This window comes from Venustampulla echinocandica, assembly GCF_003357145.1.
Source record: "Venustampulla echinocandica strain BP 5553 chromosome Unknown scaffold_1, whole genome shotgun sequence".
NCBI lineage: Eukaryota > Fungi > Ascomycota > Leotiomycetes > Helotiales > Pleuroascaceae > Venustampulla > Venustampulla echinocandica.
In genome coordinates this window covers 293,343-321,272 of record NW_022474206.1, presented here as the reverse complement: position 1 = coordinate 321,272, position 27,930 = coordinate 293,343, and the positions used below count along the sequence as shown (strand labels likewise).

Here is a 27,930-nt window from a genome sequence, read left to right as displayed (position 1 = left end):
TCGATATTGAGTAGACCACTTAACATTATATTATGTAAACTTAGTAAAGCTGCGTTTTAATACTTCTGTTCTGTTAATTAATGACGTACAGTAACCAAGGGATTAGACTGTATAAACTTTAGAGAAACGACTAAGGTTTGATGTATACAAATACAGGTGCATGATTCCTCGAAGCTGCACCCCTTATATAACTAATCCAAAATAACAAATCCACGGCTCACTGTTCTCCGGTTCTAAACGTCAAGATAGCAGTGAAAAATACACTGCGCAGGCTTAATCGTTACATAGTTGTGGATGCAGGTTGTGCTGTGGGCAACACCGATGGAACATCAGTGAAGGAGTAGGTCACAGTACTACCAGGAGTCTACGGCAAGCTGATATACGGACCCAGCCAGCCAGAATTAGGGCCCACGCAGTACGTACTCCTCATCGCTGGACATAATATTGTATGGTCGACCGCAGGAGCACAGGAGCGCGGGAGACAGAGTTCGGTTCCTGGGGGAACGATATTGCAGCTATGTAAACGATACTACTTAGCCATGAAGAGGGCAGCGGAGGGAACCATGTTTGCTGTAGCGACACTACCACAGTGTCACAAATGTGGCCCGCAACTGTGGTGTACCAGGAGTCACTTGTGCAGATTGCAAATTTATCTTCAGGCTCCAGGTCAACGATGGAGGTATGCTCGTGCGGCTGGTGAGGCCACTGCGAGAGTTTACTTGATCTCCAAGTTATGGCCCTCCTAGCTAATATTTTCAATAACATCCTTCATCCCATCGACCTTCACAAGGATCTTCGGTCACTACTAGTAGTCTCGTCCAGCAAACACGGAGGCGTTACTTTAGAAGGTTCGAAACATTTATGGACCTAGAAAACTTGTCTTGAAGTAGCTGATAATGAAGGCACCGAGAGACCTTTATACAAAGGCTAGCAGTTTGTAAACCGTCCATTTCGCCAAGAACCTTGAAAATTAGATGTTTGAACAAAGGTCTTCACAAGTTTGAAATATCCCAATCACATCCAAAGATATTTTGGTTTACTACTTGTCGCATAGAGCTTAAATCACACTTAAAAGAGTCTTATCGCTCTTTTACTAGATAATAATAATAATAATTATTATATATTTAATATAATTTAGATATGATTAATAATATATAATATATTATGTCCAAGGAGTACGGGAGAGCCAGAGAGGCCGGGTAAGAGTATATCCGAGGGCCTGTGAGAGATTCACGTGACAATGACCTTTCAAATCGATAAGCGAGAAAATATTGAGTTGACATATATAAGATAAAATGAGCAAAATTCCTATTGAAAAAGGACCACTGGCGGTAAGTTCTTAAAACTCACACTACCACTAAAATGTGAAAACTGACGTCATTATAGCAACGGTAGCGCGTCAGATTCCAGACCTGAAGGTTGTCCGTTCAAATCGGGCGTGGTTCAATTCCTTTGCACTTAGTGTTCAGAACTTTCTCTTTTTTTTTTTTTTTTTTGGGTGCTTATTAACACTCACTTATTATTTACGCGAAATGCCTGAGCAAAAGGTGGGGCGAGGTTGAGTGGCGCCTGAGCAGAGCGGCGACGCTGATTAACCGCGTTAGAAGCGAAATTGAAGAAATGTCGTTTGAGATTACCTATCTTCTCCTTTTTCCTTACTGGTCATCTAAGCATTTGGACCCCAACATCTAATTCTTCTCATCACCACTTCCTTACGTTGAAGGTCATCATTCCTTTTGCGACGGTAGTTTCCTCGCTATTTTGAGACCTAGAACATGTTAGGATTATTTCCACGTTGATTTCATCCTTGCCAGGCTATTCTTGATTTGAAAATTCTTGTAGCTGAGTTAGTTCTTCTCCACTCTTTCCTGAAATTGAGATCCTAGACGCTTTAGTTCCATAATTGCTGAAACTCATAATCACTAACCTGGTTTTATTCACGGAAGGATCCTTCCGAACAAGTCGGTCGTCTTTCTTACTACCAAGTTGCCTTTCTTCAAGCTTCTGTATACTTATAATGATCTTCCTTGATAGATAGGTGGAGGCTATGGGCTTGAATATATATTCCGTTACGAAGCGCTTGTTTAATTTGGGATGTTTCCTTGACATGGATTGATGACGGGTCGCTTTGAATTGATGTACATTTTTCATATATACTTCGAATTTTTCTTTCCTAAACATGATTATTCTTCACATCAATCATTCATCTCGTTAGCAATATTGTAAAACACACACACACACACTCGATATTATTTTGCAAAGTGCTTAAACTACCATATCAGATTCATATAGCTCGATACCACTCAGTTTGAATTTGTTTCTCTTATTGCAACGGCCCATCCATCCACGCATTTATACCGTCACCACTTTACCTACGCATATGTAAGACGAATGTCCATTTTTAAGTTTCTGATACTTTGGAGAAAATTGCTCTAGTTGATATACCTATTTGTTTGCACGGCGTAAGTAGTGGCATCAAGCGAAGCAAACTCCCTAATTCGTAATTTCAATAGAGCCAGTGCAGGAGCGCAAACAAAAGCACGTTTAAAATTCCAAGAACTTAGCAATGCTCGTCTTCGGTTATTCAGACATCACTGGTAATAAATCTTAGGCCGACGAAGCTTGAAGCTGCAAGAATGGTTGTGTAGAGGCTCAGGGCATCCCGCGAAGCCACTGAAATGTCATAGTCAGGGGCAATCGCCCAGATGCGTGATACAAACAGTGCTCTGTATTCTCATCTCGGATAGAGTATTGCTCGTGGAAGCATCGCCATAATCAAGAGGAGGAGCCAAATTACGCTTGGAGGTGAGCTCGGATCCGTTTAGAAATTCATACTTGTTAAAGAGTAGCTGATGTACCTGTAGTTTGATGACAACAACTGCGGCCAGAGCATGATTAACAAAGCTTCAGGCGAGATCAATGGTCAAGGGAATATGTTACTATACATAACAATACATAAAGAGAGACGGGACTTAAAGGAAAGGATGTCTATAAGAACCATCCAGATTCTGGGATGGGAAGACATTTTGCCCCCAAGTAGTCGAGAGTCAGCATTCAGACCTTAATCTGATTTTGTGAGCTGCAGCCAGGGGGTCAGCGGCGGCGGTCGCCTGCCTCGATACTCTACGTGAACCAACATCAAGTGATCACTTGGCAACACTAATGTAGCATAAATATCAATATCACAGTGCAGGACATTCAAGATACCGGAGATTAACGCTCCTTGCAGCAAAGGAGGTTGATTTTAAGGCGCTGATAACCTTGGCAGATAAGAGTTTTCCTGGCGCCAGTTGCAAGCTGGCCACTGACACGTGCAGTACTTTCGTACGGAATACATAAACGTCCACCCATGGCTCCCGGTACTCTGGTAGCCAACTGTTGGACATCCTTTGGCAGAAGACCTGAACACTGTGACTCTGCCCCGACGCCGACGATGAGACATATACAGAGCACTAAGAGTGATGGATACCACCAATTGCGGCCCATTCTAACCTTGATGCCTGACTGTGCCGTGCCTTCACGGTAGGAGCAAAACTTTCCTTTAGTGGAGTGACAAGAAGGAGGTTCTTCCTCCGAACCTCATCTCATGATATATGAGGATAACGCCCGCCTTGCTCCGTACCAAGGTGCGAAGTGAAACTACCTTAAACTTTATAGAGGCACGTGAGACCCCCAAATCACTTCAGCGAGACCTAGGTAGCGGATAAAGCTGTCGCTGTTCTCTCCAGATACCGAGCTCTTTACTTAACAACAATGGTCACTATACCCCCTGAATGGAAAGCGGCGCTGGAAGATAAAGACACAATATTGCAAGCGATAAGCAATTCCCACACATTTCCTCGTGGACTCGAGCCTCCTATTCCAGAGCCGAATCGCGAACCCATCCAGTCCAATTTGAGATATCTGACGGAAGAAAATTGGGTCCGAGACTACCGAGCAAGAACTTGGGGCTACACAATCATTCGCACAGCGTATCGGGACGGAGACGACGATAAATTTCAAAACGGCGTTGACGCTATCCACCGCTTTGCCCGGCTTTGGAGTGACAATGAGGTTGAGCTAGCCACTGAGAAAATGAAGGGCATTCGGTTGGCGTATGAAGCAACGGGATATTGGCCGGAGGGCATGCCTGAGACTGCCAATATGATGGCAAATGAGACTTCTATAGAGCGCTCTGTTAATGATATTGTCGAAGATTGAGAAGCCTTGGATCGAGCCACCGTATCTGAGGTGAGCGTTACCTTCCCGAAATTACCCCGGAATGATATCTCACACTTTCTCTTTTCATCGAAGCTAGACTAACTTTAAGTTTTCACAATTAGATTTGCGAGTACTTCAAAGGCTGGGCACTCGCCCATTGGCATGGGAATCCAGTGGCGATATCCGGGGGGAGTCCTCGCTTGAAGTCATGTATCGTCCTGGATGCTGAGACACTGGATCAGCTACAAGACATGCCACAAGACATCCCTGCCGATCAGTGGTTTCCTATGAGAGGAAAGTTTTGGGTAAAAGTGGTGGAATCATACCCGCACGCGCGTTTGCAAGGTATCGCGGATTATTATCGGCTTGGACTGGGAGATGTTGTTTACTTTTGGTTCGAACGGAAGTGGGCGGAGCCGTTTAATTCGACTTCGCCAAGAGCAGGGCAATCCGAGGATATTTTCTATTATACGTATCGTTGAGGAACTGAATAATCGAAGGTCAAGCTAAAGGCTAGGGGGACATGGTTAATCGTAGCGAAGAAATCGGAAAATAAGAAAGTATTGGTAACTTCAGAAACGTACTTCGCAGAGCTGAAAGTGATTACAAAGTGTCGAAAGACTCAATAGTAAATCTTACTATACCTTGAGGTCTCGAAAGGGGGTTTTCCTTACCAAATTCTAACAAGTCATTACGTACATGGCCGGGTAGAATATCTCATCCCGTTTTGAGAATATCGAAGTTATTTAGGAATTCCCGTGGCGCTCCAACCTCCACGTTTCCCCAAACACCCCAACCCCATCCATACTTTCACCCCCACTAACTCCACATCCCAAAAGTTCATCACACCAGAATTGGAGCCCGGCACTTCACTCTGCACAAAAGTATACCCCTTATAGATAATATACCCGTTCCCACCCAAATGTTGGGGATCCGGCAGTGTGGGTTGAGGTTTAGAAGCCTCCCTAGGATGATACTGGCGTTCTGGTAATAATCAAGTTTGTTATGTTCTACTACACAAAGTGAAATCCACTCACAGTATGGAGACCCCAGAAGAATCCAAAAGATTGCAAAGGGCGCTTTGTCGGATGATCCTTACAGCACTTCAAGTTATTATGTTACATCGTCATCAATGAACTCACATTCTAGTGATCTTCCATACCCCTGGAATCAGCACTAGCGTTTTCCTCTTCTCCATTGTGAAGTGGGCTACGAACTACTCTATTGATAGCATATGAACGGGGACCAAGAGATACTATTGCACGGACATATCATTGCTACGGCATGGCAAAACAGAGTAGGTCTATTACCTATAGGAAAAAGATGGGTTAATAAGAAAGAAGAATTGGATATCAACATGTGCAGGTGCTTCAAAGTGGTATTAAAAGGAGTAAGATATTAACAAAAAACAAGCTCTAGATAGCTGAAGATTAATACAAGACTACTAGTATACCAGCAGCCACATTCCACCCCCAACTCCAGCTCTCCGGTTCGACTAATCACCTACATTCAGTAATCTCACATTGCTTTCAATTAATGTCTGAAAGACGTTAATCCGCCAGCTTATAGGCCAGGTAGTCGTGCCCCATTATCTGGCCTTCAACTCCCCCTTTTTCTTAGCATCAGCCACCTGCGTATTTATCCTGGCACGTTGCTTATTGTTTAACCCCCCCCCAGATAATCCCAATTGCTTTTCTGATAGAGGTACTCGCGAGATCTGAGTTTGAAGATGTGTAGGTAGGGTTGGATATATCATTCAGGGGTGCGTCGAAGAAAATATCGCGGGCGTCGTTCGATAATATCAGGGAGAAGGGTGCATTTCCTGTTGCTATTACTGTGATGGGACGGGTTTCAAGTGACTTAGTGATATTTGACCGATGTGTGAGCCATCCTTTGACACGGAAGGGTTCTAGCAGTTCAACGAGGTGCGGCCAGAGCTCAGGGCCGTCAGATTTAAAATCCAAGAGTAGGACTAACGTGGTATTCGGGCTGTTGTCAAAAATTCCTGCAGGGTCAGAGTGAGAAGTGGTGTCGCTTTTTCCATGAGGAATGGGATTCTTATTCAAGAGAATTGAGAAGATAGGATTGAGATAGAGGCTCTTCAACGTGCGTTCTGGGTCTAGACATCGATTAGAATGCCCAGCTAAGAGGTCATTCCTTTTCATTCCAGTCTCTCGAAGCCATATATCCGCTTTCACACTAATGCACCCTCTTGCGAGGGCCTCATGCAATGGCACTCGGCGCCAATAGTCGTTATGCGAGTGGCATGCGATGGGTTTGACGTCCTTGGTGAAATCTGAAAGCCATGGTGAGAGTAATTTCATTGAGTCTTCTGGAGAGTTCCAATTTCTGGTGATATATTCGGCGAGGTTTGAAGGGGTGCTCTGTTTTAATCCTTGGATGAGCGTGAGGCTTAGAGACAGCGAAACTCTACGATATCGTTAGCTAAGGTCCTCGACGAAGATTAAGTACGGCATACGTGATAGTCATGCAATTAAATAGAAGCACAAGAGTAACTATAATAACCAACCAATTCCGCCATGCTTTTCTCTTCCCAACTGTGGTGGTGTTGGACTCGGTGAGGAGAGTTTTACCACTAAATGAGTTGATCCAAGGATACATTTGAGACGCATCTTTGGAGATTACCGAGGATTTGGAAGAATCCATAATCGGCACCTCCTCGCTTTGTCTGGAAGTAACTGTGGCCGTTTGGAGTTGAGGTATGTAGGGAGTGACATTTCGGAAAATGTGTAATGAAGGGATTGAATAGAAAGAAATCTCGAGGTAAATTCAAAGGAGGATTGTCAATCAACCCTAAGAACTATTGGAAGATTATCACCCAATTAATTCAACTGAGAATAATTATGTATCATAGCACTGCTGGATTTATTTCATGGTCTGCCACGGTCCAGGAGGAAGAGCCACTGTCCAAGATAAAACGGGGAGGCTGAGTAAGAGCAAAAATTACCTGCCAGAAAATAAGCTATTACGAGTATTTGAAACTCCAAACCAAATCCTCCATTAATAGATTAACAGGCGACAATACTTTGTAGGTAGGGCACAGTTAATAGGGGGGGGGGAAGGCCCAACTCAGGCGTGGGGATTTGTGTGGCGGACCTAATGCGTGTAGAGCCTACAGTACATGTTCCTCCCGCTGCATATTGGTAAGCTGAACATCAGCACAGGCGTTACTCCAGTCCCTTGTCGATGGATTGTAGAAGTTGCACAACGCAATGCAGGTACAACTCCCTTTTGACGAGACGATGCACAGGCTCCTATTATAGTCCTAAAAGAATAATCAATCAGGAGATCCTAAGGGGCCTAAAGCGCCCTCAATCCGGCTAAGCTATAGCGATCTGGGGGCATGAGTGTCTTGTGGCGGTAGCTGGTTGCTCTGCCCACACTATAGCTAGGTCGAAGGATTTGTGGCCACCTCCGTCTTACTCATAAGGTGCCTATGCAGATATGTGTCTGTGAAAAAGGGGCGACCGGCGGTGGGAGCTAAAGAAAGAGGATAGGACCGGTACGAGGGCGCCTTGCCTCGTGCTATGGTGTGAGCCGAGCACACTGTAAATGTCGAGGGTTATCGCTCTTAACTTCCTAAATGATTTATCTTTTGTGGGGTTATGGGGTTACGAGACGAGTAGGTGTGTTATTCGTATTCCGAGTACTGTAGATGTTGTTAACATAAGCCCTCGTACCTTAAAAATAACCATTATCCGCATACTCAGCATCAACTATTCAAAAAACTCATGACTGTCCCGATAATTGGCATTCTAGTCGAAACGTTGCCTGTGCCATCAAACAACATTAAGTAGAACCGAAATTATCCTTTTAGAAACAAAAGAAACATTTAGGCAAAATTATTGTTCATCATGGCCACGAGTATGCAACTATGTTTAGCCAACATCCCGAAAACGGTGAGTTTTCTGGCTACCGATATAATCTACGACAAATCTTAATCTTACTAAAGTCTATTTCTGTCGTTGGGCCCCCGAGCCCTGAGTCCTGAGCAGGCTGATGAGTCAGATGCGGCACCACGGGTTATCCGCTTCTGGCCCCTTTAGCTGTCCGGATCCCAATTTGAGTCATCACCCCTACCTTTTATATTATTTGCATCACAGATAAAGCAAATACGATGCACCATCTCACCTTCTTCTTGTGCTGCGGACTACACGCAAGCAGAATCTATTTCGAGCGACTTTGGCAAACGACATTCTACATCCGTCACACTTTCTAACCCAAGGCTGACCAAAGTTTGCGTATACCTGCGCAAATTGCAGTCACGAAGGTGCATACTTTTGGATGCGTTAGTAGGCCCTCGAGCCCAGGGGCCTAAATAAGACTCTAGGAAATATCTTCACGCATCAAGACGAAGAGGAACATTAGGATTGGACAGACGACTCTCGAGTCGACTATGGACGTCTTACCACCCCTCTCACCTCAACTCGTCACAGAGGTGAGAGCAGACCTTAGACGAGACTGGTTCTTAACGGAAACTGACCAATATCGAGTTGAGCTCGGCCTGATCCGGTCACCTCCCAATCCACTTTACCTCGATCATAAAATGCTTGAACTCGGCAGCATCCCGTCTCCCCAAAAACGAGGCCGTAGAATACCGTACATCAATGCCTGTATGGAATACCTATTCTACAACAAAGCCACAGTATTCTACTGGACTGAGTCAGCAGCAACCAACATGGTCGGCCGTTATGGGCCGGTGATCCTAGGTGGTATCTGGAATGCTTGGTCTAATGCTCTGGGTAGGGAACCACATATACCACTTGACGAATTCTTTGCTGTTCCTGTGAGCGTTAAGGAAGAATATTCAAAGACGGTTCCAGGGATACTACGAGCCCACGGGCACATTTACGCTCAGGTTCGAAAGGCATTGGAAGCAAACAACAGATCTAATGCCGTTACCAAATTGTGCAAGCCCTGGCCGGACCCAAGGTACTTCAAACTACATTCAATTTGCGAAGCACTTATAATAGTGTTCGACGAGTACAAGTCCGTGGACGTTGAGAAGCACGTAGACGGCTTCCGTCACTACGATGACGTTGCCCAGCACCAGAGCGTCATGTTGGTCCGAACGGTTCACGAAAATGGGCTTAGCGCGCCTATTAGCTTCAAGTATTTGAAGGATAAAGCCTTACCTCTCGCAAGAAGTGAAGACATGGGAGCTATCGATGTTATTCGAGTCCCTCTCCAAGTTGGCGTCCATTTTGTGGCTAACCTTCTACTACGTGAAGAAGCAGCATTTCCAGAATCCGTTATGGCAGGACCCCATATATCGAGGGAACCAGATCATCCGTTTATGAAGTGGGAGAGAGAAGCGCAGGGTTATAGAGAACGACGATTGGTGAATGCACAGGCAGAAGGCAAGATCAGACCATTTACAACAGCAGCAGCTGTGAGGGAAGCCGTGCTATACTGCAGGTTTGACATAGATCCCCCAGAAAAATATGCTCCGTATCCTTTTAAGCTTGGTTGGATCTGAGATTCTTGCCACCCTGACGGGATCCTACCCGCAGTCTAAGGTTTTATGCGACAAATATTACTTTGTCTCGCTATGTCTACCTCCAAGCAACGTCCAGAAAAAGTACTCGAGATAGGGCAGGGAGATTGATTTTGAGAGCAATAACGGGGATACACAAGATTTATGGTCGTTTGTCTTTGCGACTGAGACTGAGGCAGAAATACTTATTGTAAGATTGCAATCGGCTAACTTTTCGGTTATTTTCAGCTAACGTGCCACGAGTGAATAGCTTTAGTGCCAACTGCTCAGTTTTCGATGGGATATTATGGCAGACCGGTACAACTCACCTATACCGAATGGACTTATTCATGCTAAGCCAGATGGTGATGCACTGTAGAGGTAAGGCTGGATGTGTAGGATGGCGTTTTCTGGGATGTGTTTTAGTGCTTTCGTGCTACTACCTAGCGGGTTGAGGTCTTTACAGCGTGAATCTTCTCAAATAAACCATATTTGTATTTTACCCGTCCAGACCGGCTCGCAAGAGCTAGCTGCGTTGCCATAAAGTTTTATCGGTTTTTTTTTATCAGCAAGGTCTGCAGATAGCTTGATTCCCCTTAGTATACATACTATATAATTAAATCCCAGATCTAGTAGTTGGTTCTCTAGACCTTAGAACTAGGATCTCTTTGCTTCAAGCTTTCAAACTTCAACGATTCTAATAAGTAGAATACTAAACAGTAGTAGGAGACCAGTATTATACTTTATAAATGGGTAGTTATAAATAATAGAAGTACTAGTAGAAGGGGAAAATAGTAGCTTAAGTATAGTAATAGGAACTCTATAGGATAATAATATTACTTTCTTCTTTCTCCAAGTTTCTTCTACTTCTATGCCCCCATCGTTGCCTGGTTGGTGGTCTCTGTTGCTGCGAGTATAGCCAGCTTCTTCTGGTGAACTGCGCATACACCTTTCTTGTATCGTCATGACCCCCAACACACTTTGGAACGCAGCAGATAAGGGTAAGTATAATCTCGATAACGATCATATAGTACCGAGCCCAAATCTTCACTAGTTGGACAAACCCTGACTGCTAATTGCTCTAACGAGTGAGGTTGCTTTGCAATCTACTCAAATCTTATCTTCTCTGAGCCAACTAGCAAGACTCTTGGTGCCGATAGATTCATCACGCTCCCTATTCCAGTAGGAGCATTCTCCACCATTCATGCTCTAGAGATTTCCGACAGGACCTCGGGTTGAAGAGGTTCTGATAATCGCTGATCGACATGGGTTTTATCACAAGTTCAAAATCCTTCACTGACACTTATTCACAATACTCGCCCCTAGGCCTTTTGTGGCTAGGAATCGATAATGTAAGAAAATCTAGGTCGTTCCGGGAAACTCAAGCGCCGCAAGGCACCTATGTTAGTTTATCTCATTCTTTCGTGCTTTAGTGTCCTCGAACGGCTCAATGGGTCGCTGTAGCACCTTGAAGAAACCCCCTAACCGAAGCAGGACTGTTGAACATTGTCTATTCGGACGGAATAGAGGTTCGAGTCGAGCTGGAGATGTAAAATATTACTATGTGACTACGGTTATTTTCGCACTAGCTTCTTTAAAGTATTAACGATTGATTTTTTGAGAGTCATAGATATCGACTCACCGTATGAGCTTGTCGAGACAAGACTTGAGCTTCGTCCCTGATACTTCTCTGTAATATTAACCAGATTGCAATAGCCATTGATCTATCCCGAAGGGGGTTTCGTTCGAGAATGCTGGGCGTTCGCGGGATTCTGGTGGCGTGTGTTATAGGCACCCAGATCATCAATGGAGGCATTGAGGAACCTAGTGGCAAATTTAGAGACTAATGCGTTCTCGAGAACCTCTTGGTCCGGCGTGCGGATTGGGCTCCAACGAAAACCTCCTACGTTGCCATGTAGGGATTGACTGTTAATTCTAGGGGTTCGTTGATAAGCTGGGGGCTTTAGCGTCTCAAATTTAGTTAAATTTTGCAGAGGTAATCTCAGACGACATTTCTTCGACATCTTATTATATTAGGCTAGTTAGATAATCTACGCCGAATATTTACCTAAGTGCCTTCCAACACGGTTAGTCACCATCGCCGTTCTGCTCAGGCGCTACTCACCGGTGCCTCACCCTCTACTCAGGTTGCTCAGTCGCGTTCTAGTAGAGAAAGGTGTCCCTATCGCCGGTACCGAGGATAATGGGAGAAGACCGTTGGCGTACTAACACTGATTCTGAGATCCATAGTAACGGAGAGATTCCTGTAACAACTATTTTAGAAAAGATAGGGGTTTCTCGCTTAATACATCCAAAAACTCGAACATTTCGGGGGACTGGTTTCTATTTAAGAGCACAGCAAAGCGAAGAACCTGTGGCTCAAGTCCCAAGCAAGCTAAATTGCATCGATAGCTCTTTCTAGTCTATCTTAAGAGCAAGAGTAAGATTAAATCCAATCGAATGCTAAGAACAGACCTCGTGACTTGTCCAACGCTAATTCTACAAAAGCTATTCCGATTTCTTATACTATGTAACATATGAATATTACGTGTATGTTCAGCATCTCAATCCATAAACTGTATCCCCGTCAGACTCGACGAGTGCGTCTACTTTGTATCCGGCATTTGGACAATTAACCGTAAGTCGAGACCCCACAACTAATTGCTAGTAACTAACGTGAGCACAGTGATTCGTACTAATCAATAAAATTTAAAGTGATTACCGCTAATTACAGGTTCGCTCATTTAGCAAATTGCTGGCTGCGCTCTATATGAAACGATGTTTAAGTTAAATTCATTATCTCTTAAGAGTAGCTGCCGGAGTGTTCTGGGAGGCGCTTACCAGGATTCAACAACATCATTCCTTACCACATAATTTTTTCCGTTCTTGTAGTATTTCTTTGCATATATTCTGAATCAAATCTTACTCTTCTTCAACGTGATGAATGTCTCAATCTCTATAAGTAACGCACGTACTATTTTCTTTTTTACAAATATTTAACCTTAAACTTATAATATAATTAACTTTTAATATATAGAGTAATTAACTTTATAAAACCACCCAAAAATTGGATTTGAATACTCGCTAAGTTGGGTATCAGGCATCATGGTAAGTGCCTTGCCATGACTGAGAAAAGGTAATTGATTGTGTTACTTGATAGAGGTATGACCCAATATGCTGTCGATTTATTGACCGAGAGGTCAATCCTAAACCCGACTGCTCTAAGTACAAAGCTACCAAGGCTGTAAAGTGCCCTGTGATGGAGATATTATTATATTACAATTGTAATAAAATACTTAGCATAATACAAGTATTAGGGGGCTACCAATGGTTACACCGCATATGACGTTGCTGCCTATGCCAGGAATAGACGAGCCACGGCAAGACTGTCTCGGCTCCTTCAAGTCCAACTTTTACATCAGCGCAGCGACCAACGCTCCCAGACCCAAGACCACAGGAACACTCTGAAGAGTTGTGCGCGAGCCGCCTGCCTTCACGGGGACGGTTGTGCCAGCCGCGCCCGCCGATGTCGTCGCGTTCACCGAGGATCCTCCAGTTGTGGCTGATGCTGGAGCGTTGGAAGATGTTGCCATCGTCGAGGCTGGTGCGGCTGTCGATGATCCCACGGCGCTCGAGGATGAACTGGCAGAAGGTGTTGAATCAGATGAACTGGCAGCAGGTGTTGAACCAGGGGAAGATGTAGATTTCGGGGCGGGGGGCACACTCGTAGTCGATGCTGGCAGCTTGATTCCACAGATGGCCTCAGCATCGAAGGGGCCAAAGGGGAGCTTATACGCGATGCAATTAGCAGACGAGCGCTCGATGGAGTCTTTAATACTGTCAGCTATAACCCTATTAGGACACTGGAGAGTGTGGAAATATTATACCAGGCAGGACGTGGGGCGCGCAATTCTTTGCCAGGCAGCAGAAATAGTTCTGGCGCATGTCGTGCAGAGTACACCCGCATGCCGGGTTGTCGGCATTGCACTTATTGGTAAAGAATTGGAAGAAGCAATCATTCTATCCATATTATAACATGTTAGAATCACAAGAGTGGCAATTGGGGCGGATCCGGGGAGAGTGGATGGCACTGACACCGCATTTGGCATCCCTCATCTGTGTCTCTTGGTCGTACTGAGTATACTGGCCCGCGGCGGCGGTGGCAGCGAGGCCGAGAAGGCAGATGGCGTTGAACAGACGAACCATGGTGATTGCAATAAACGAGTGTGTTTGGTGTTTAAACGAGGGACAAAAACGAGGGGCAAAAACGAGGGACAAAAACGAGGGACAAGAACGAGAGTCTTGAAGAACAAGCCAAAGAAAGGGCAATGCAGGTTCCTTTTACGGAGTCGAGAAACAGCCAAGGATTCATCACGGAGATTAGGCTTAATTTTGTGCAGTACTCTGGACATAGGTCGCGGGGCACAGCAGCCCCCTGGCATGGCCCCTACTAGCGCTGTGTGCAAGTCTGCCAGCCTAAGGGATAGGATACGGTTGCTATTTTACCTCGCACGAGTAGGTCTACAACCCCTAACTTACATCTATAGTGGAAAGGTCCCTATTAGGTCTGTCTCCGAGCAAGCGTGCCGTATTATCTACATTGTATCTCTGAAGTGCTAGCTATTAGACCTCCTTGTTCAACATATCCTTCTTTTACAACATCTTTAGAATCATTTACATCTGCAGCAACCGGAGCAATTAGAACCTTGTTCTTATTAGCTCGCGGATTACCCTATACCTTCACCTCTCCACCCTAGAGCTTCCGGTGATATCCTGAGCCGAGATGCTTGAAGTTAGCCTAATACGACTTTACAAACATAGCTATGAACGATGCTCGAACAAGGCTTCAACTTCCATACAAACCTCCAAGAAAGAGGTCTTGTGTCTTTCAATAGGCTGTTATTTCTAGCGCCTTACTTCATCCACGCCATATTCTCATCCATTAATTGCCTTGGCACGTCAGACTTTGACCTCACCCCAGTCTTTTCTCTAAACCGCCAGCTTTCTTCCCCATGCTGGCCACCCTATACGTCTTCTGTTTATTTCCACCCTTCTCTACTCTTGACTGGTACTCGTTCCTAGCCCTCGCCTCCATCTTCTCCATCTTCAACTCAACGGCCATCAAAGCTCGTTTTTGAGCTTCTGACACGCCGATCAGGCTAGTGGATGTGCCAGCTCTCATGACTATTCTTCGATCCTGCGACTCTTTGGGTATTATGGGTTCCGTCTCAAATTCATTGGCAGTCAGGCGGTGTTGCTGCCGTGAGGACGACCCAGACAATGGCCGCTTGGGATGGTTATGATAGGGGCTGTGGGCGTGGGAGCGACGCCCTAGGATTTTTCCTGATGGCAGATGAAGTTCGTCCTCATCCAGAGCCAGCGTCACTTCCTCCCCCAGCTCTTTTTCGTCATCTTGCTCATCCACATTACCCGAGAAGTCATAGAACTGCTTGAGTTGATGCACATCATCCTCTAAATTGAGTTTGCAATGGCCTTTCCCTCGCATGTGATCCCGGACTCCAAATTTGGTGCTTTTTAGGCTGCCACAAAAGAGACATTCGTGAAATAACGACACGATGGCGAACAGGTAGCTAAGAAGTGACTCAACGTCGATGAGGTATTCAGCATTCGGTATGAAGAAGCTGTGTGCGTGAGACATGTGTGTCAGATTAGACTCCAAGGAGGCAGATTCAACGTTGCAGAATAAACACTGCTGTGGGCTGAAATCTTCTTCCTCTTCTTCTTCTTCATCGGAGGATCGACCTTCCTTTAACGAGAGCGCGTTCCGTGAAGGGGACTTATCAGCCCCAATTGAAGCTTTCGAGACATGGTTCCGTGACCTGAGATGCGCCTTCCAAGCTCTCCAGTTCGTGTAGTGTTGCTCACATGCAATACATGATTTCTGAAATGAGGGGGCTGCCTCAGTATCAGAGGTCCTCGTGGTAATAGGGAGCGATTGCTCATGGAATTCTACATCGGATGTAGGAGGCAACGATTCCATGCGGCGCTTCAGGTTGTAGATGCTGTTATTGTTAGTTCTTCTGTTTATCGCGTTCCTCGCCAATTCCACTCACTGCCAATCCCCTCTCATATGTGCTCTCTGTGCTTCGCTGCTGTCAAACTTGGCGCCGCATGTCATGCAGCCATACTCTCTCTCAGCCAGTGGCGAGTTTGCGCCGGTTGAGGTAGCTCCTACTAGTGGCATGATATCCGCTTAGGTTGAACTGATATTTAAATTGACTCTTTGAAAAGTGTTGTTGATGGTAATAGGATGGAAAGTAGATGGAGAGTCGATGGTAATCGCGATGTATGTGTCAGTTTTTTTGGAGGCACTGAAACAGGCAGAAAGAGTTGATTAAGGGGCCTAATACTATGGGGTGAAAGCCTCATATATACCTATCAAAGGAACCTGCACCAGATTCAAAATCTGTATATGGTACCTTCCTACCTACCTAGGTAGGTACCTAGGTAAGGCAAGTACGATGCTGCCTGACTCACTATGATGGCCTGGATGACTCATAATGATGGCCTGGATACCTCACAGCCACTTCGCCACTGCGCCACTCGGACACCACAAACACCAAAAACACCGAAACACCAGGAGCCTATAGCTGCCCGTTCGCCTAAGGTTTTTCTCTTTGAATCACATGATAGTGGCGAGTCAATAATGATCGTCTCAGACTCTTTTTCGAAAGGTGCTCCGTGAGGCGTCGGGACGTCCGAGGCGGTTTGCGGCTTACAATATACTTCCTATCTCGTAAAGCTCCAGAGCGCTCGCTAGCGAGCTCAGCTAATCATTTTCGAGGCTAGCTTAATTCCGTAGCCGCAGCTGCAAAAATGCACAACTCGTATATTTTATAATAAGGTAAATTCACACCACTTCTGCTCCAATGGCGCAATGGTAGCGCGCGAGACTTCTATGTTCGAATATTAACGCAATCTCGAGGCTGTGGGTTCGAGTCCCACTTGGAGTGCAAACATTCTTTTTGATCTTTTCTTTTTTCTTTCGTTTAGAGGCACCTCTCGCTAATCTTTTCATATTTCCGCCAAAATCCTATCTATCCCCTCTGCGCTTCAGCGCATGACCACCAAAATCCGATTTTTTGGTGATGAGTGACTAACTTTTAGCAGTGCGCGACTTTAGGACGCCGCATCGAGCCACAATATCCATACGATTTTTACTCGAGTGCTGCATACGATAATAGAGTATAGGATAGTATACAGTACCTAGGTAATTAATTGCATCATATAATAACTGGCCTATGTTCAGCAAATACGCACGCTGCGCTTCTATACGAGGTTGTATACATAATGCTCTGCTCTAAATTTATCGACGTTGACGACGCACAAAATTCCATCTATGTATATATGGTAATGGTGGAGTTAAAGTCGATATCGACAGCACTCCAAGCTTGATAGACAGGCGAAGCTCTGGACAGAGAGCAATGTTATCTAATTATCGCGCTGTATTATACACTACTGCCTAGAACGGTACAACTTCTCCCTTGCCTTATAGCATTCTCTGGACTGCCCGGAGCTTTAATCTGTGATTTCCAACGGCTTTTATACATGGTATGTGTGCTATTGCCTGCTGTATAAGGCCATTCAACCCGGCTTCACTGCTTTAACTAAACGGGCAGATGGTACTACGGCTAAGAGGTAATAATCATTGCGAGCCAACTCTATTGTGTTACCACCATACTCCTTCCTCGTACGGCTGCGCCCACCCGCTTCGAGACAGTGGGCGATTCCAGATAGGGAACTTCATCGTATGGTCGGGTCTGCACAAGTGAATCAACAGACTTGGTGTTTCGAAGTATTCATAATCGATATTCGTCCCACGATTCATCAGTCGCGCAGCAAACCCCATTCCTGGCGGTTTGAGTGCCACATAAAGAAGTTCTTGGCTGTCATTAATGCCAAACGGTTCTTGGAAATCCGTACACAGGGCTAGCATAGCCCTTTGTAGATCTATGAGCTTGCGAGCAAGATTTGCGTGCCAAAAAGTTACAGTATTCAACAAAGCAGCGCGGTAGTCAATGATGGGGGTTTCCCGGTTGATATGAAGCAGCGGTAGTGTTTTAGTCAACTTACCCTGACCCCGCAAAGTAGCCAAGCATATGGGCGACATTGGAGGAATTTCTGCAGCTCATCTGCGATGAGATAATTTGGGACTATTCCGAGTATGTCAAGTCGGGCGCCTCGTTGGTAGCACTTGCTAACTAATGCTGCGCCGTCTGTGTTGGGAAATAATAACAGATAGTGCATTACTCCGCAGCTAGAGGTGTTCGTGCTTGTTGCGTTAAAGCTGCTGTCTAACAGCTCTAGTACCTGATCGGGTAGCAACTTCATAAAGCAGCTCAAAAAGCCAGTGCCCGGGCTATCATTGGACCGAAGACCTTCGCAGGTGTGCCACACTAGCTTCTGTTTAAAACAAACATCCTGAATGCTACACTTGTTTAGCATAGGCCGTTCAGAAACTGCTCGCTGAAGCATAAGGAAAGGCTCTGACCAGTTCTTAACTAACAAACTCCACGAGAGTGGTGAGCCCCCTATAGTAGCTAGGCCGAAGATCAAGCGTTAAGGAAATCCCTCTCACGAACCGATCAAGCTGTTCAGACCAGATGCAAGATAGATGACATGGGAAATTCCTGGATGGCGGATTGCATGGTCCACCTAACACATTCTTCTTTGTTCTAAGCCGTACCAACTGGGAACAGGCAGCAGAGACCCAGATTGAAGGATATTCGACCTAATAGGATGGACAAGACAGAATTGACAGGATTGGCCTGGATGGGGAGACTAACGAGAGCGTCAACTTTCTCGAGCATGAATCTGAGATATTGGCTCGGAGTGATATTTGGGCCAATACCCTGCTGCAGTCGGCAGACGGAGGTAAAACCACTCGTGGAGCTCTTTGCACGTCCTCAAGAGTCTCGACAAGACATGCCCGTGAAACTCCTTGCATCGTGCAAGACACTTGGGAGACCATATCTATGACTGGTAATCAGTAACAACCAAGACTGAGGAGTAGTTAGCGCACCTGGAACAAACATAGCTCCTTCGGCAAAAGTTTTGGTGTTGTCCGGACACCCCTTTAAGCTCATCGCTAAGTCCAGTTATTAATCTGTTCACGTTAGGAAGACGCATATACCTATTTTTTATTGCGGCCTCCCAAATTGCTAGTCAGAGGAAGAAGGATGTCCGTTACGATACTTGTAAGAGTGAGACATCCCCAGAACCGTGGATTCAACAAAGGGCCGAGCGACTGTACTAACTCCCGACCACAGTCGGATGTCACGCCTAACGCGAAGTTAAACACACTGTGTTCGTGTTGTAGCCCCGTGGATTTGACAATTAAAAGCCAACAGTAGAGATCTTCCTGGTCCGGGAAATCGGAAATTAACTGTGCTAAAAAAAATCAAGAACTTTTGAGCTCATCGGTACTAGGGAGAAATAGCCGAGTCCAGGTACTACCAGTGAAGGCAGACGAGGTATACATCCGCAAATCCCCAATCAATATCTCTGGCATCATGGAGCACCTCGGGAGCCAACCAGAGTTTTGTGACATGGATAGGGACCCGGTCATTTTGTCCCGCGGCGGCAACACCCACCAAAGTCTTGAGATAGTAACATCCCTCGTTAGTCATGATCAAGCACAGCGAAAGATACCCCGATTACAACCTCGGGGCCGGGTACGTAGCCTGTCGGCCAATTATATATGCTCTCGGCACCCATGACGGCATTGTTGGATAGTGCTTGAAAGAATGGCCCAGCTCGCCTCTACATGGTCGCCATTACTTGGTAGGCTTTGGTGTTGACAGCGCAGGATTGTACTTTGTACGCAGTAGGACCTACGAAGTAGTTTTAAAGTTTACGGTGCAGTGCTTTTGCAGTCGCGGATAGGGTCCGAGCGCCACCGCGGGGCACCTAGTTCAGCATCCCGGGCCGCTTCCGGGACCCACTGCCGTGCCGCCACCAACATTGTTGTACAACGGAGTGCATATAAACTAGATGTGATGTGTGCAGTTGTAAAGCTAAGCCGATATTCTTATCTGCGAAGATATTCTCATAAAAGTGGCATATAACTTTACACAGGGATTTAGTTGTATGGAACGCTTCCTGAAGTGGTCATTAGAAGGCGAGAAAGCTATCTCAGTAGAATACACATCGGTAGTATCGAACAAGCCGCAGATCACCAGAAGCGACTCAAGTTGAGAATCATTCGCAATCAAACCTGTGTGGGTTATAGACGAGTAGGCATGGCCACGTGCCAGCCTCACCTCCTCTGTTCTACCTGTCCACCCTATATAAATCAAAATAAGCGATTTTGTGTTAAGGAAGACAGTAGGCGGCCACTTGGCTAAGTGGTTCAGGTCAAATTGTCTTCTAGAGAGGATCGATAGGGCAAATACGACAAAATACGAAAAACAACAAAATTCGACAAGAGATGTAGGCGATCGACCGGGCCGAACTCTTTTGCTTCTGGAATATAATAACTTGAATATTTTTTAATATTTTTTGTCTTCTTTTCTTTTGCGACGGATATTGATATTTTTGCTGATATCGCCTATTGCGGGTGGATCGTCTCTAGCTAGCGAGAGAGCCGAGTTGCCAATCTGGCGGTGTGCCCGATCGTCGTCCGCCACGTATTATAAAAGTGTTGTTTGGTTGGGGCCTATATTTGGAATGTGACGTGTACAATACTATCTGCCTGTTAACCAAATAATAACAACTAGCCTCTCCACTACATTCTTCAAATCAGGGATTTATGTCTCCGGAAATCCGTTATCCACGCGGTAAGTGGGCTAACTGAAGTGGATTGAATTAGTCAAACTTTAGATGATGAGGTGGTCAGGAATTTCCTGGCAAATACCTCCGTACCTGGCAAACCCAATCATATTGGCAACCTGCAACCTGTAGACGAAAGACAAAACATTCAATCAAGGTCATTCAATGATTATCTTCGGACTCATGGTACAATCGCACTCAACCCCACTACACCAGCAGATCGTTCCCGATGTGAGCGGAATGATCGACTCATTCAAGAAGAGATTAATACAACTGAGGATCTTGAAGTCGGCAAGCTCTGGAAGAATGTTCTCGAGGGTTGTTTTAGGGCTTGGAGAGCTTCCGGCTTCTTCGACATCGTCTACAAGGAGTACTGCATGAGGATGACGTTAGCAGCATTTGTCTTCTTCGTGACTTGGAGAGAGCAGGGTGACGTCTGAGTCTCTTTCACAATGCCAACGGTTGTACGCTGTTGCGGTCTCTTGTATGGCGCATTCTTGGGCGAATTTGGTGCAAAACTCTTTTCGGTAGAAAATCAGGCACCTACAGCTATTACCTATCTATATCTCCGATATCGAGCTTCTAAACTATTTCTATACACTAATATAGAGAGCGTAGATATCTTAATTTCAGTTAGATATTTATACGACTTAAATACCTCAATTCTGGTGAGATATTCATATAACTTGAATGCCTTAATTCTAGTGAGATATTTATACAACTTGAATACCTCAATTCTAGTGAGATATTCGTGTAACTTGAATATTTTAATTTTAGTAAGATATTTACACGATAATAGATTTATATCTAGGTAATAGCTGTTGGGCCTTATAATACTGGCGAAAAGAGTTTTGCACCAAAGTCGCCCAAGAATGCGCTATACTCTTGTCTCTCGCGGCCAATTTCTTGCAAGCTTCGCCAATCTTGGTCTTCCTGTCTCTCGCTAGTAAGACTTCTCCGACTTCGTCGCACACTTCTGCGAAGAAAAAGATCATGTTGTATATGATCAGCGGCAGATTGCATAGTCCGTGCTTCCGATGACAAGCCACGTAATACTTGATACTCGCTGCGGTGTCGATGGAATCGGTCGTTTGAACCAAAGCTCTGAGAACGTTCTTCTCCGAAGGGAGAGCTCCCCTTACTTTACGGGCTTCATCGCGGCTCTTGTCCCTAGATTTGGCTGTGCCGATGGTCGAGTATTTCTTTGGTTCTTGAGCTAACACTAACCCAACCACCAAGAATTCCAAGGTTCCGGCCCTTCCTTCGCGCTCTGCGGTAGTGGGTATGATGGGGATTGGAGGGTTTGGCGGATCGTCTGCAGGGTTGTACGACTGGCTCGTCTTCCTACCTTTCCATCTAATATCTGATATCTAATATCTAATATGCGCTTAGTTCTGCCGAAGTTGTGCCTTTAAATACACTGGTCAGGTGACGTTAAAGGCTGTGAGTATATCGCATTCTTGGGCGGCTTTGGTGTAAAACTCTTTTCGCTAGTATTATAAGGCCTAATAGCTATAAATCTAATATCATATAAATATCTTACTAGAATTGAGGTATTAAAGTTGTATGAATATCTCACTAGAATTGAGGTATTCAAGCTATATGAATATCTTACTAGAATTTGAGATATTCAAGTCGTATAAATATCTAACCGAAATTAAGATATTTACGCTATCTATTCTCTAGGTAAAGGCTCGTGATGGAATATGGGATTTTGAATTATCATCCTGCTATTGTACATGTCGTATAATCCACCCACATCTAACCCTACTTCCATAGTTTGCCCAGACTGACTTCCTTATCATCGTGCTTGTTCAAAACCTTTGCCGTCGCTAGATCGAAATCTTCTTGTGTGACGTGCACCCGTCTCTCTCTCAAGGCGAACATACCAGCCTCGGTGCACACACCTTTGAGTTCTGCTCCGGAGCACCCGTTCATCTTCTCAGCGATCTTGGTGAGGTTGATGCCCCTAGTTAGGTTCATACTCCTGCTGTGAATGCGGAGAATATCTGCTCTGGCTTCGACAGTTGGTGGAGGAAACTCGATCTTTCGGTCAATGCGCCCAGGCCGCAATAGCGCAGGATCCAAAATATCCAGACGATTTGTCGCCATGATGACTTTGATGTTCTTGGTGGGTTCGAACCCGTCCAGTTGATTTAATAGTTCTAGCATAGTTCTTTGAACTTCGGAATCGCCACCTGATGAGCCCTCAACTCGGGATGACCCAATAGAATCGATTTCGTCCATGAAGATAATAGAAGGCGCATGCTCTCGTGCCATGACGAACAGCTCGCGAACCATTCTTGAACCCTCTCCAATGTATTTCTGGACCAGTTCTGAGCCTGAAACCCGAATAAACTTGCAGTCCGCATGATGTGCCACTGCTCTTGCGAGCAATGTCTTCCCCGTGCCAGGTGGGCCGTATAGGAGGACACCCTTTGGCTGTGCGATACCCAGAGATTCGAACAGCTCGGGATGCTGAAGACCAAGCTCAATCACTTCCTTAATCTCCTTAATCTGCTGATCCAGACCACCAATCATATCATAGGTACTATCAGGGACCTTCTCCACCATCATCAGGGATACTAGAGGGTCGACGGATGATGGGAGCATCTTCTCGAGCTTGTAGGAATCGGAGAGAAGGGTGACTCGCTTCCCGACGGTGAGCTTGGATATGTCGACATTGTCGGATATATCAACCACTACATAGCAGTCAGTACTTTTGTCCAGAATCAATACAGCGTTACTATCTTCGTACCGTATTTGCCTTCCGGATGGACCTTCACTAGAACCTTCTTCGTCCCCATGACCTTCACCACCTCGCCGACGTACGATCCGGGTTGTTGTAATAATCCGAGCTCCTCCCGCAGCAGTCGTACTGTTGGGTGTCAGCTATATCTAGGCAAATGGTTCCGGGCCTGATCTGCCATTACCTCTGGAATTGTAGTCGTTTCTTTGGGCTTCTAATCTCCTAAGAACAGCTTGGCCCTGGATGATCTCGAGCTTCATGCTCTCGATCTTGTTGTGGAAGAAGCTGTCGAGCGCCATGGTGTGCGATGCAGCAGTGGCAGTGCCAGCGGCGATAGGAATGGGAATAGGAATAGGATGGCGGGATATGGGATGGAGGATACGGAGGATTGTTGTAGTTGCACTCTCAAAGCGTCGCTGGAGCTGGTGTAAACGGTTGCCACTGGAACTCGTACAAGCTTTCGCAGGCAAGCACTCACAACGCGTCGGCGAAAGGCTGAGGGTGCTGCCTGGTGCCTAAGGCTGCGATGCATGTTTACCAATGCTATCCCTTGCGAGGATCCCTGCACGGCGTTGCTCAGCAATGGTCACTCGCAGCTTCGCTCGTGGTTCCCATGACTTTGATCTCCGTCGTGCAAGTATCTACCTACAAATACAACCTCCGAAAGGTTACGATCATCTCGCGCGTTGGCTGCTAGTAGCTGCACCCCACTGATGTACAGGATCTCGTCGAATGCATCTCGCGCTCCGTTCGTCTTTCCTTCTGTTGGATCGGCACCCAGCCGCGCCATTAGGACCAGGACGTGTAGCGCGAGATAACACAGGAATTTCAGTACCACGACGACCTGTGAGGTGACCGGCAGGCTTCCAAAAACCTCTCTCACCCAAATTTCAACTACGTTGATCCCACTATCGTTACATTCGCTGCTACGCTCCTAAGAAAAAGGTCAAAGGAGCTATTCATGTCTTCAGGACAAGAGGATACTCCTGGGTCGACGAGGGACATTCCTCGGAGGTTGTCTGATATGTCGGCGTCTGAATCAGCAACAGAGATCACGCACCCATTGACTAGGGTAGAATCGATTTCGCAGCTGGATGAGGGGCTTTCGCAGAGTTTCCAGTCCACAGAGACCGTCCGACGCAGACCAGAACCTCAGTCTTATGGTACGAACTCTAGTTGAAATAGATTACTGTTAAACCAACATTCCATTGCCCGTCAATATTATTTTATGAGACTAACTATCCTTTGAAAAGGTACCATACAACAGCAATCAAGTACTCAGCATCGCCCCGAACCCAAAATGAGCGAATCCTCCCAGCCGATTGAGAGTACGCAAACACAAGGCATCGAATCCTCGCGTTCTACCCAGGCCATGAGATCACCGATGCTCGGCCCAGAACGTGGACGGGGTGGGCAATTCCCAAAGAAACCTGCTATGTCTCGCCGTGCTTCGTCTAACGTTCAAGCTCCCCATCGCGGGCAAGAGTTCTCGGTGGATGATGATGTGACCGAAATCGAGGATGCTGTGGTGCGGCAGGGTGCGACCTCTGGATATGGCTCTCTAAGACATCAAGCCTCTACAACCCTGAGACGCCGCCCAACCCAGCAACCAGCCCTATCGCGCGTGGAATCGGAGCACGACGATGAAGCTACGGCCGGTGGTGATCCTGAGAGGACTAGCCTGTTGGGAGATATTGCCCGCGAGGAGACAACTCCGGAATCGGGAGAAGAAGGAACTCTTCATGGCGTTGACAATGCAATAGAGAATGATGATGATGACGATAACGACGACGCCTTAAGTGACACTGAGAGCTTTACCCTGAAGGACCGGCAGGAGGCTATAAACGAGACTCACCCTTTTGGTATTCGTATATGGAAGCCTGCCCTATACAAGAAGAACAGATCAGTGCAGAAAACTGCCGAGGGCGATATCCACTCTGCTCCTGGTGGCAGAGTCAGCAGGTGGTTGCTCTTCTTCAATATCATGTGGACCGTTTGCTTTGGATGGTGGCTAGGTCTTGCAGCATTCCTCGGCGCGGTCGTTTGCTTCATTTTCGCTGCTGCACCTAGCGCTATTGCTTATGGCCGAGTCCTTTGGGGCCTCGCTGGTTATCTATTCTACCCCTTCGGAAAATTTGTTCGACTAGAACAAGACCAAGCATATGCGGACGAGGATGAAGGCGAAGGGCGTAGCATTACAGAATATGAGCAGTGGCAAAGTGGCGATATCGAAGATGGGAGGCTGTTCTTTGGGCCCGAAGGAAATCGTTCCATTGTGGGCCGTTCAAGAAGGAGTATGGATTCATTTGCCAGCGAGACTGATAGCCTTTTGGGTCGACCGACCCGAGGTGTCGCGCGAGAGAACTCGGAGCGTCCATTGAAACGAAGACTTTTTGGTCGTGGTGAATGGAATATTGGCCGCGTCATCTTCTTTCTCTTCTTTTACGGGTTAACAACTCCACTATTGTTCCTTGTTTCTGGGATCTGTTGGTTCCTAGTCTTCTGGATACCTATGGGGAAAGTCCTCCTACTGTTATTTTCCCACCTCCGAAGACATCCCTTGGCGCTATCCTTCCAATCAGACTCCGACTATTCTCGCGGCGGGAGTATTCCAAACTCATCCATACTCGTATGCACTTATCGGGCGGTTGGGTTGAAGTACTGGAAATATACGATCGATGGCACAAACATATTCCTGATCAATTTGATGGGAGTTGTCTTGTTTGTGATCTTCGATTATTGGATCCTAGATGAGCTGTTCGATTTGAACCTGTTCATCACGAGCCCAGCATTCCTTTTTGTGGCTGCTCTATTCTCAATCATCCCTCTAGCCCACTTCATCGGCCAAGCTGTCGCTTCGATCTCCGCACAATCATCTATGGGGCTCGGTGCTGCTATCAATGCCTTCTTCTCCACTCTAGTTGAGGTGTTTTTATACTGTGTAGCTCTCAATCAGGGGAAGGGCCAGCTCGTCGAGGGCAGCATCATCGGAAGCATCTTTGCTGGTATCCTGTTTCTCCCAGGGTTGTCGATGTGCTTCGGAGCCATCAAACGGAAAACGCAAAGATTCAATGCCAAATCGGCAGGTGTCACGTCCACCATGCTGTTATTCGCCGTCATCGCCGCATTTGGTCCAACCCTGTTTTACCAGATTTATGGCACGGTAAATATATCCGCCCCCAGCTCTCATAGCTTTGCTAACATTCTCTTAGCATGAGCTTAATTGCCTTGATTGTATTGATACTGACGACCATTCGCCGAGCCGTGACTGCCGGCGTTGCTATTTCTCCCAAGTCCCTGCTCTTGATGATAGATTCTACCTTGAAGCTGTACGACCATACTGCTGGTTTGCAGCTACCCTCCTCTTCCTGTCCTACGTTATCGGTCTGTGGTTCACTTTACGGACACATGCTGCCGTAATCTGGAACATCGAAGTAGACGAAAAACGAGTCCATGAATCGCACCAAGCACCCGGCTCGCAAAACACAGTTGGTGACTCAGCTCATTCTCGATTACAAAAACACGGTATCCCGCAGAGCAACCTGAGCGACGCTGCTCGTAGATCCGAAATTCGCGACTCTCAGCTTTACAAGCGGATATTAGGGCAATCCTTGAAGCACGTTGGCCTTGCTCCGAGGGAAGATGGGGTCGCGGTCAACCAGGAATCTATGACGCCCAATGGCTCGAGTCAAACTCCCCATCTGCCACCTCCAAAGGGTGATAGTGTCGGGCTCCACTTACCCCTCCCAAGCCTATCCGAAGCAGAGAACAAACATCTTGTAAGAGAAGTTGCTGAAATGGCTGCGACCGCCGCCACTATTGCCGCTCGAGATGTAACAAGATTTCCTCGTAAAACGTCTACTGTTGCCACCATACCCGCGCATTCATCACACAAGTCGCCAGCTGCGCGAACAACAACTGTCCAAGTAGAGCATGGCGACCTACCTGCGGGTGAAGGCCCCGCTGATGCCGAAAGCGCCGGTGGGCACGACGCACCCAATTGGGGTAGGATGAAGAGTGCAGTCATCCTATGCGGCGCTACTGTATTGTATGCCCTTATCGCTGAGATCCTGGTCAATACTGTGGATGTTGTATTGAAAAATGTGGCAATTGACGAGAAGTTTCTCGGAATAACATTGTTCGCACTCGTTCCCAATACCACCGAATTCCTGGTAAGCCCACGCAGCTTCTATCAATTACTATCTGGAGCTGACTTTGTTCTAGAACGCTATATCTTTCGCTATGAATGGTAACATTGCTCTGTCCATGGAAATCGGATCAGCCTATGCGCTCCAAGTTTGCCTTCTCCAAATTCCTGCCCTAGTGTTGTTCAGCGCCATTACAGGACAATGGCTCGAGAGCCCAGACATTGCCGATCGCACATTCAGCCTTATCTTTCCTCAATGGGATATGGTCACTGTCATCCTGTGTGTCTTCCTTCTGAGCTATATGTACGGCGAAGGGAAGAGCAACTATTTCAAAGGCTCGATCCTTCTTCTCAGTTACCTCGTGGTCATGGTGGGGTTCTGGCTCTCTAGCATGACAGATATCAGTACCATGGGTATGAGTCGGTTTGATACTATGACTGCTGCTGGAACTTACAAGACTATTGGCAGGAGACATTCTGGCCCTGCGTTCCAATCGTGATAGGTTAAGGAGGCGATTTCTTAATGGATTTGTTTGAGTGCAGATT

General features: G+C 46.2%; 7 protein-coding genes across 7 annotated transcripts; 4 read left to right on the top strand and 3 right to left on the bottom strand.

Moving 5' to 3' along the window:
• Positions 1–3,753: 3,753 nt before the first annotated feature.
• Positions 3,754–4,200, top strand: BP5553_02633 (uncharacterized protein; the record flags this gene model as incomplete). The annotated part of the gene is made up of 1 exon (XM_032011256.1): positions 3,754–4,200. The coding sequence occupies one exon, from the start codon at positions 3,754–3,756 to the stop codon at positions 4,198–4,200; it is 447 nt and encodes a 148-aa protein (XP_031870949.1).
• A 4,417-nt stretch (positions 4,201–8,617) lies between these two features.
• Positions 8,618–9,700, top strand: BP5553_02632 (Uncharacterized protein; the record flags this gene model as incomplete). Its single annotated transcript, XM_032011255.1, has 1 exon — positions 8,618–9,700. One exon carries the CDS (start codon positions 8,618–8,620, stop codon positions 9,698–9,700), a length of 1,083 nt encoding a protein of 360 aa, XP_031870948.1.
• Positions 9,701–13,110: 3,410 nt separating this feature from the next.
• Positions 13,111–13,903, bottom strand: BP5553_02631 (uncharacterized protein; the record flags this gene model as incomplete). Its single annotated transcript, XM_032011254.1, has 3 exons — positions 13,111–13,526; positions 13,585–13,717; positions 13,793–13,903. 3 exons carry the CDS (start codon positions 13,901–13,903, stop codon positions 13,111–13,113), a joined length of 660 nt encoding a protein of 219 aa, XP_031870947.1.
• Positions 13,904–14,669: 766 nt separating this feature from the next.
• BP5553_02630 (uncharacterized protein) lies at positions 14,670–15,902 on the bottom strand (the record flags this gene model as incomplete). Its single annotated transcript, XM_032011253.1, has 2 exons — positions 14,670–15,720; positions 15,772–15,902. 2 exons carry the CDS (start codon positions 15,900–15,902, stop codon positions 14,670–14,672), a joined length of 1,182 nt encoding a protein of 393 aa, XP_031870946.1.
• A 4,566-nt stretch (positions 15,903–20,468) lies between these two features.
• Positions 20,469–20,928, top strand: BP5553_02629 (uncharacterized protein; the record flags this gene model as incomplete). The annotated part of the gene is made up of 2 exons (XM_032011252.1): positions 20,469–20,496; positions 20,540–20,928. The coding sequence occupies 2 exons, from the start codon at positions 20,469–20,471 to the stop codon at positions 20,926–20,928; spliced, it is 417 nt and encodes a 138-aa protein (XP_031870945.1).
• Positions 20,929–22,255: 1,327 nt separating this feature from the next.
• Positions 22,256–23,769, bottom strand: BP5553_02628 (Uncharacterized protein; the record flags this gene model as incomplete). The annotated part of the gene is made up of 4 exons (XM_032011251.1): positions 22,256–23,190; positions 23,247–23,366; positions 23,422–23,653; positions 23,716–23,769. 4 exons carry the CDS (start codon positions 23,767–23,769, stop codon positions 22,256–22,258), a joined length of 1,341 nt encoding a protein of 446 aa, XP_031870944.1.
• Positions 23,770–24,198: 429 nt separating this feature from the next.
• BP5553_02627 (Calcium permease) lies at positions 24,199–27,884 on the top strand (the record flags this gene model as incomplete). Its single annotated transcript, XM_032011250.1, has 4 exons — positions 24,199–24,400; positions 24,491–26,400; positions 26,450–27,409; positions 27,462–27,884. The coding sequence occupies 4 exons, from the start codon at positions 24,199–24,201 to the stop codon at positions 27,882–27,884; spliced, it is 3,495 nt and encodes a 1,164-aa protein (XP_031870943.1).
• Between the last annotated feature and the right edge of the window lie 46 nt (positions 27,885–27,930).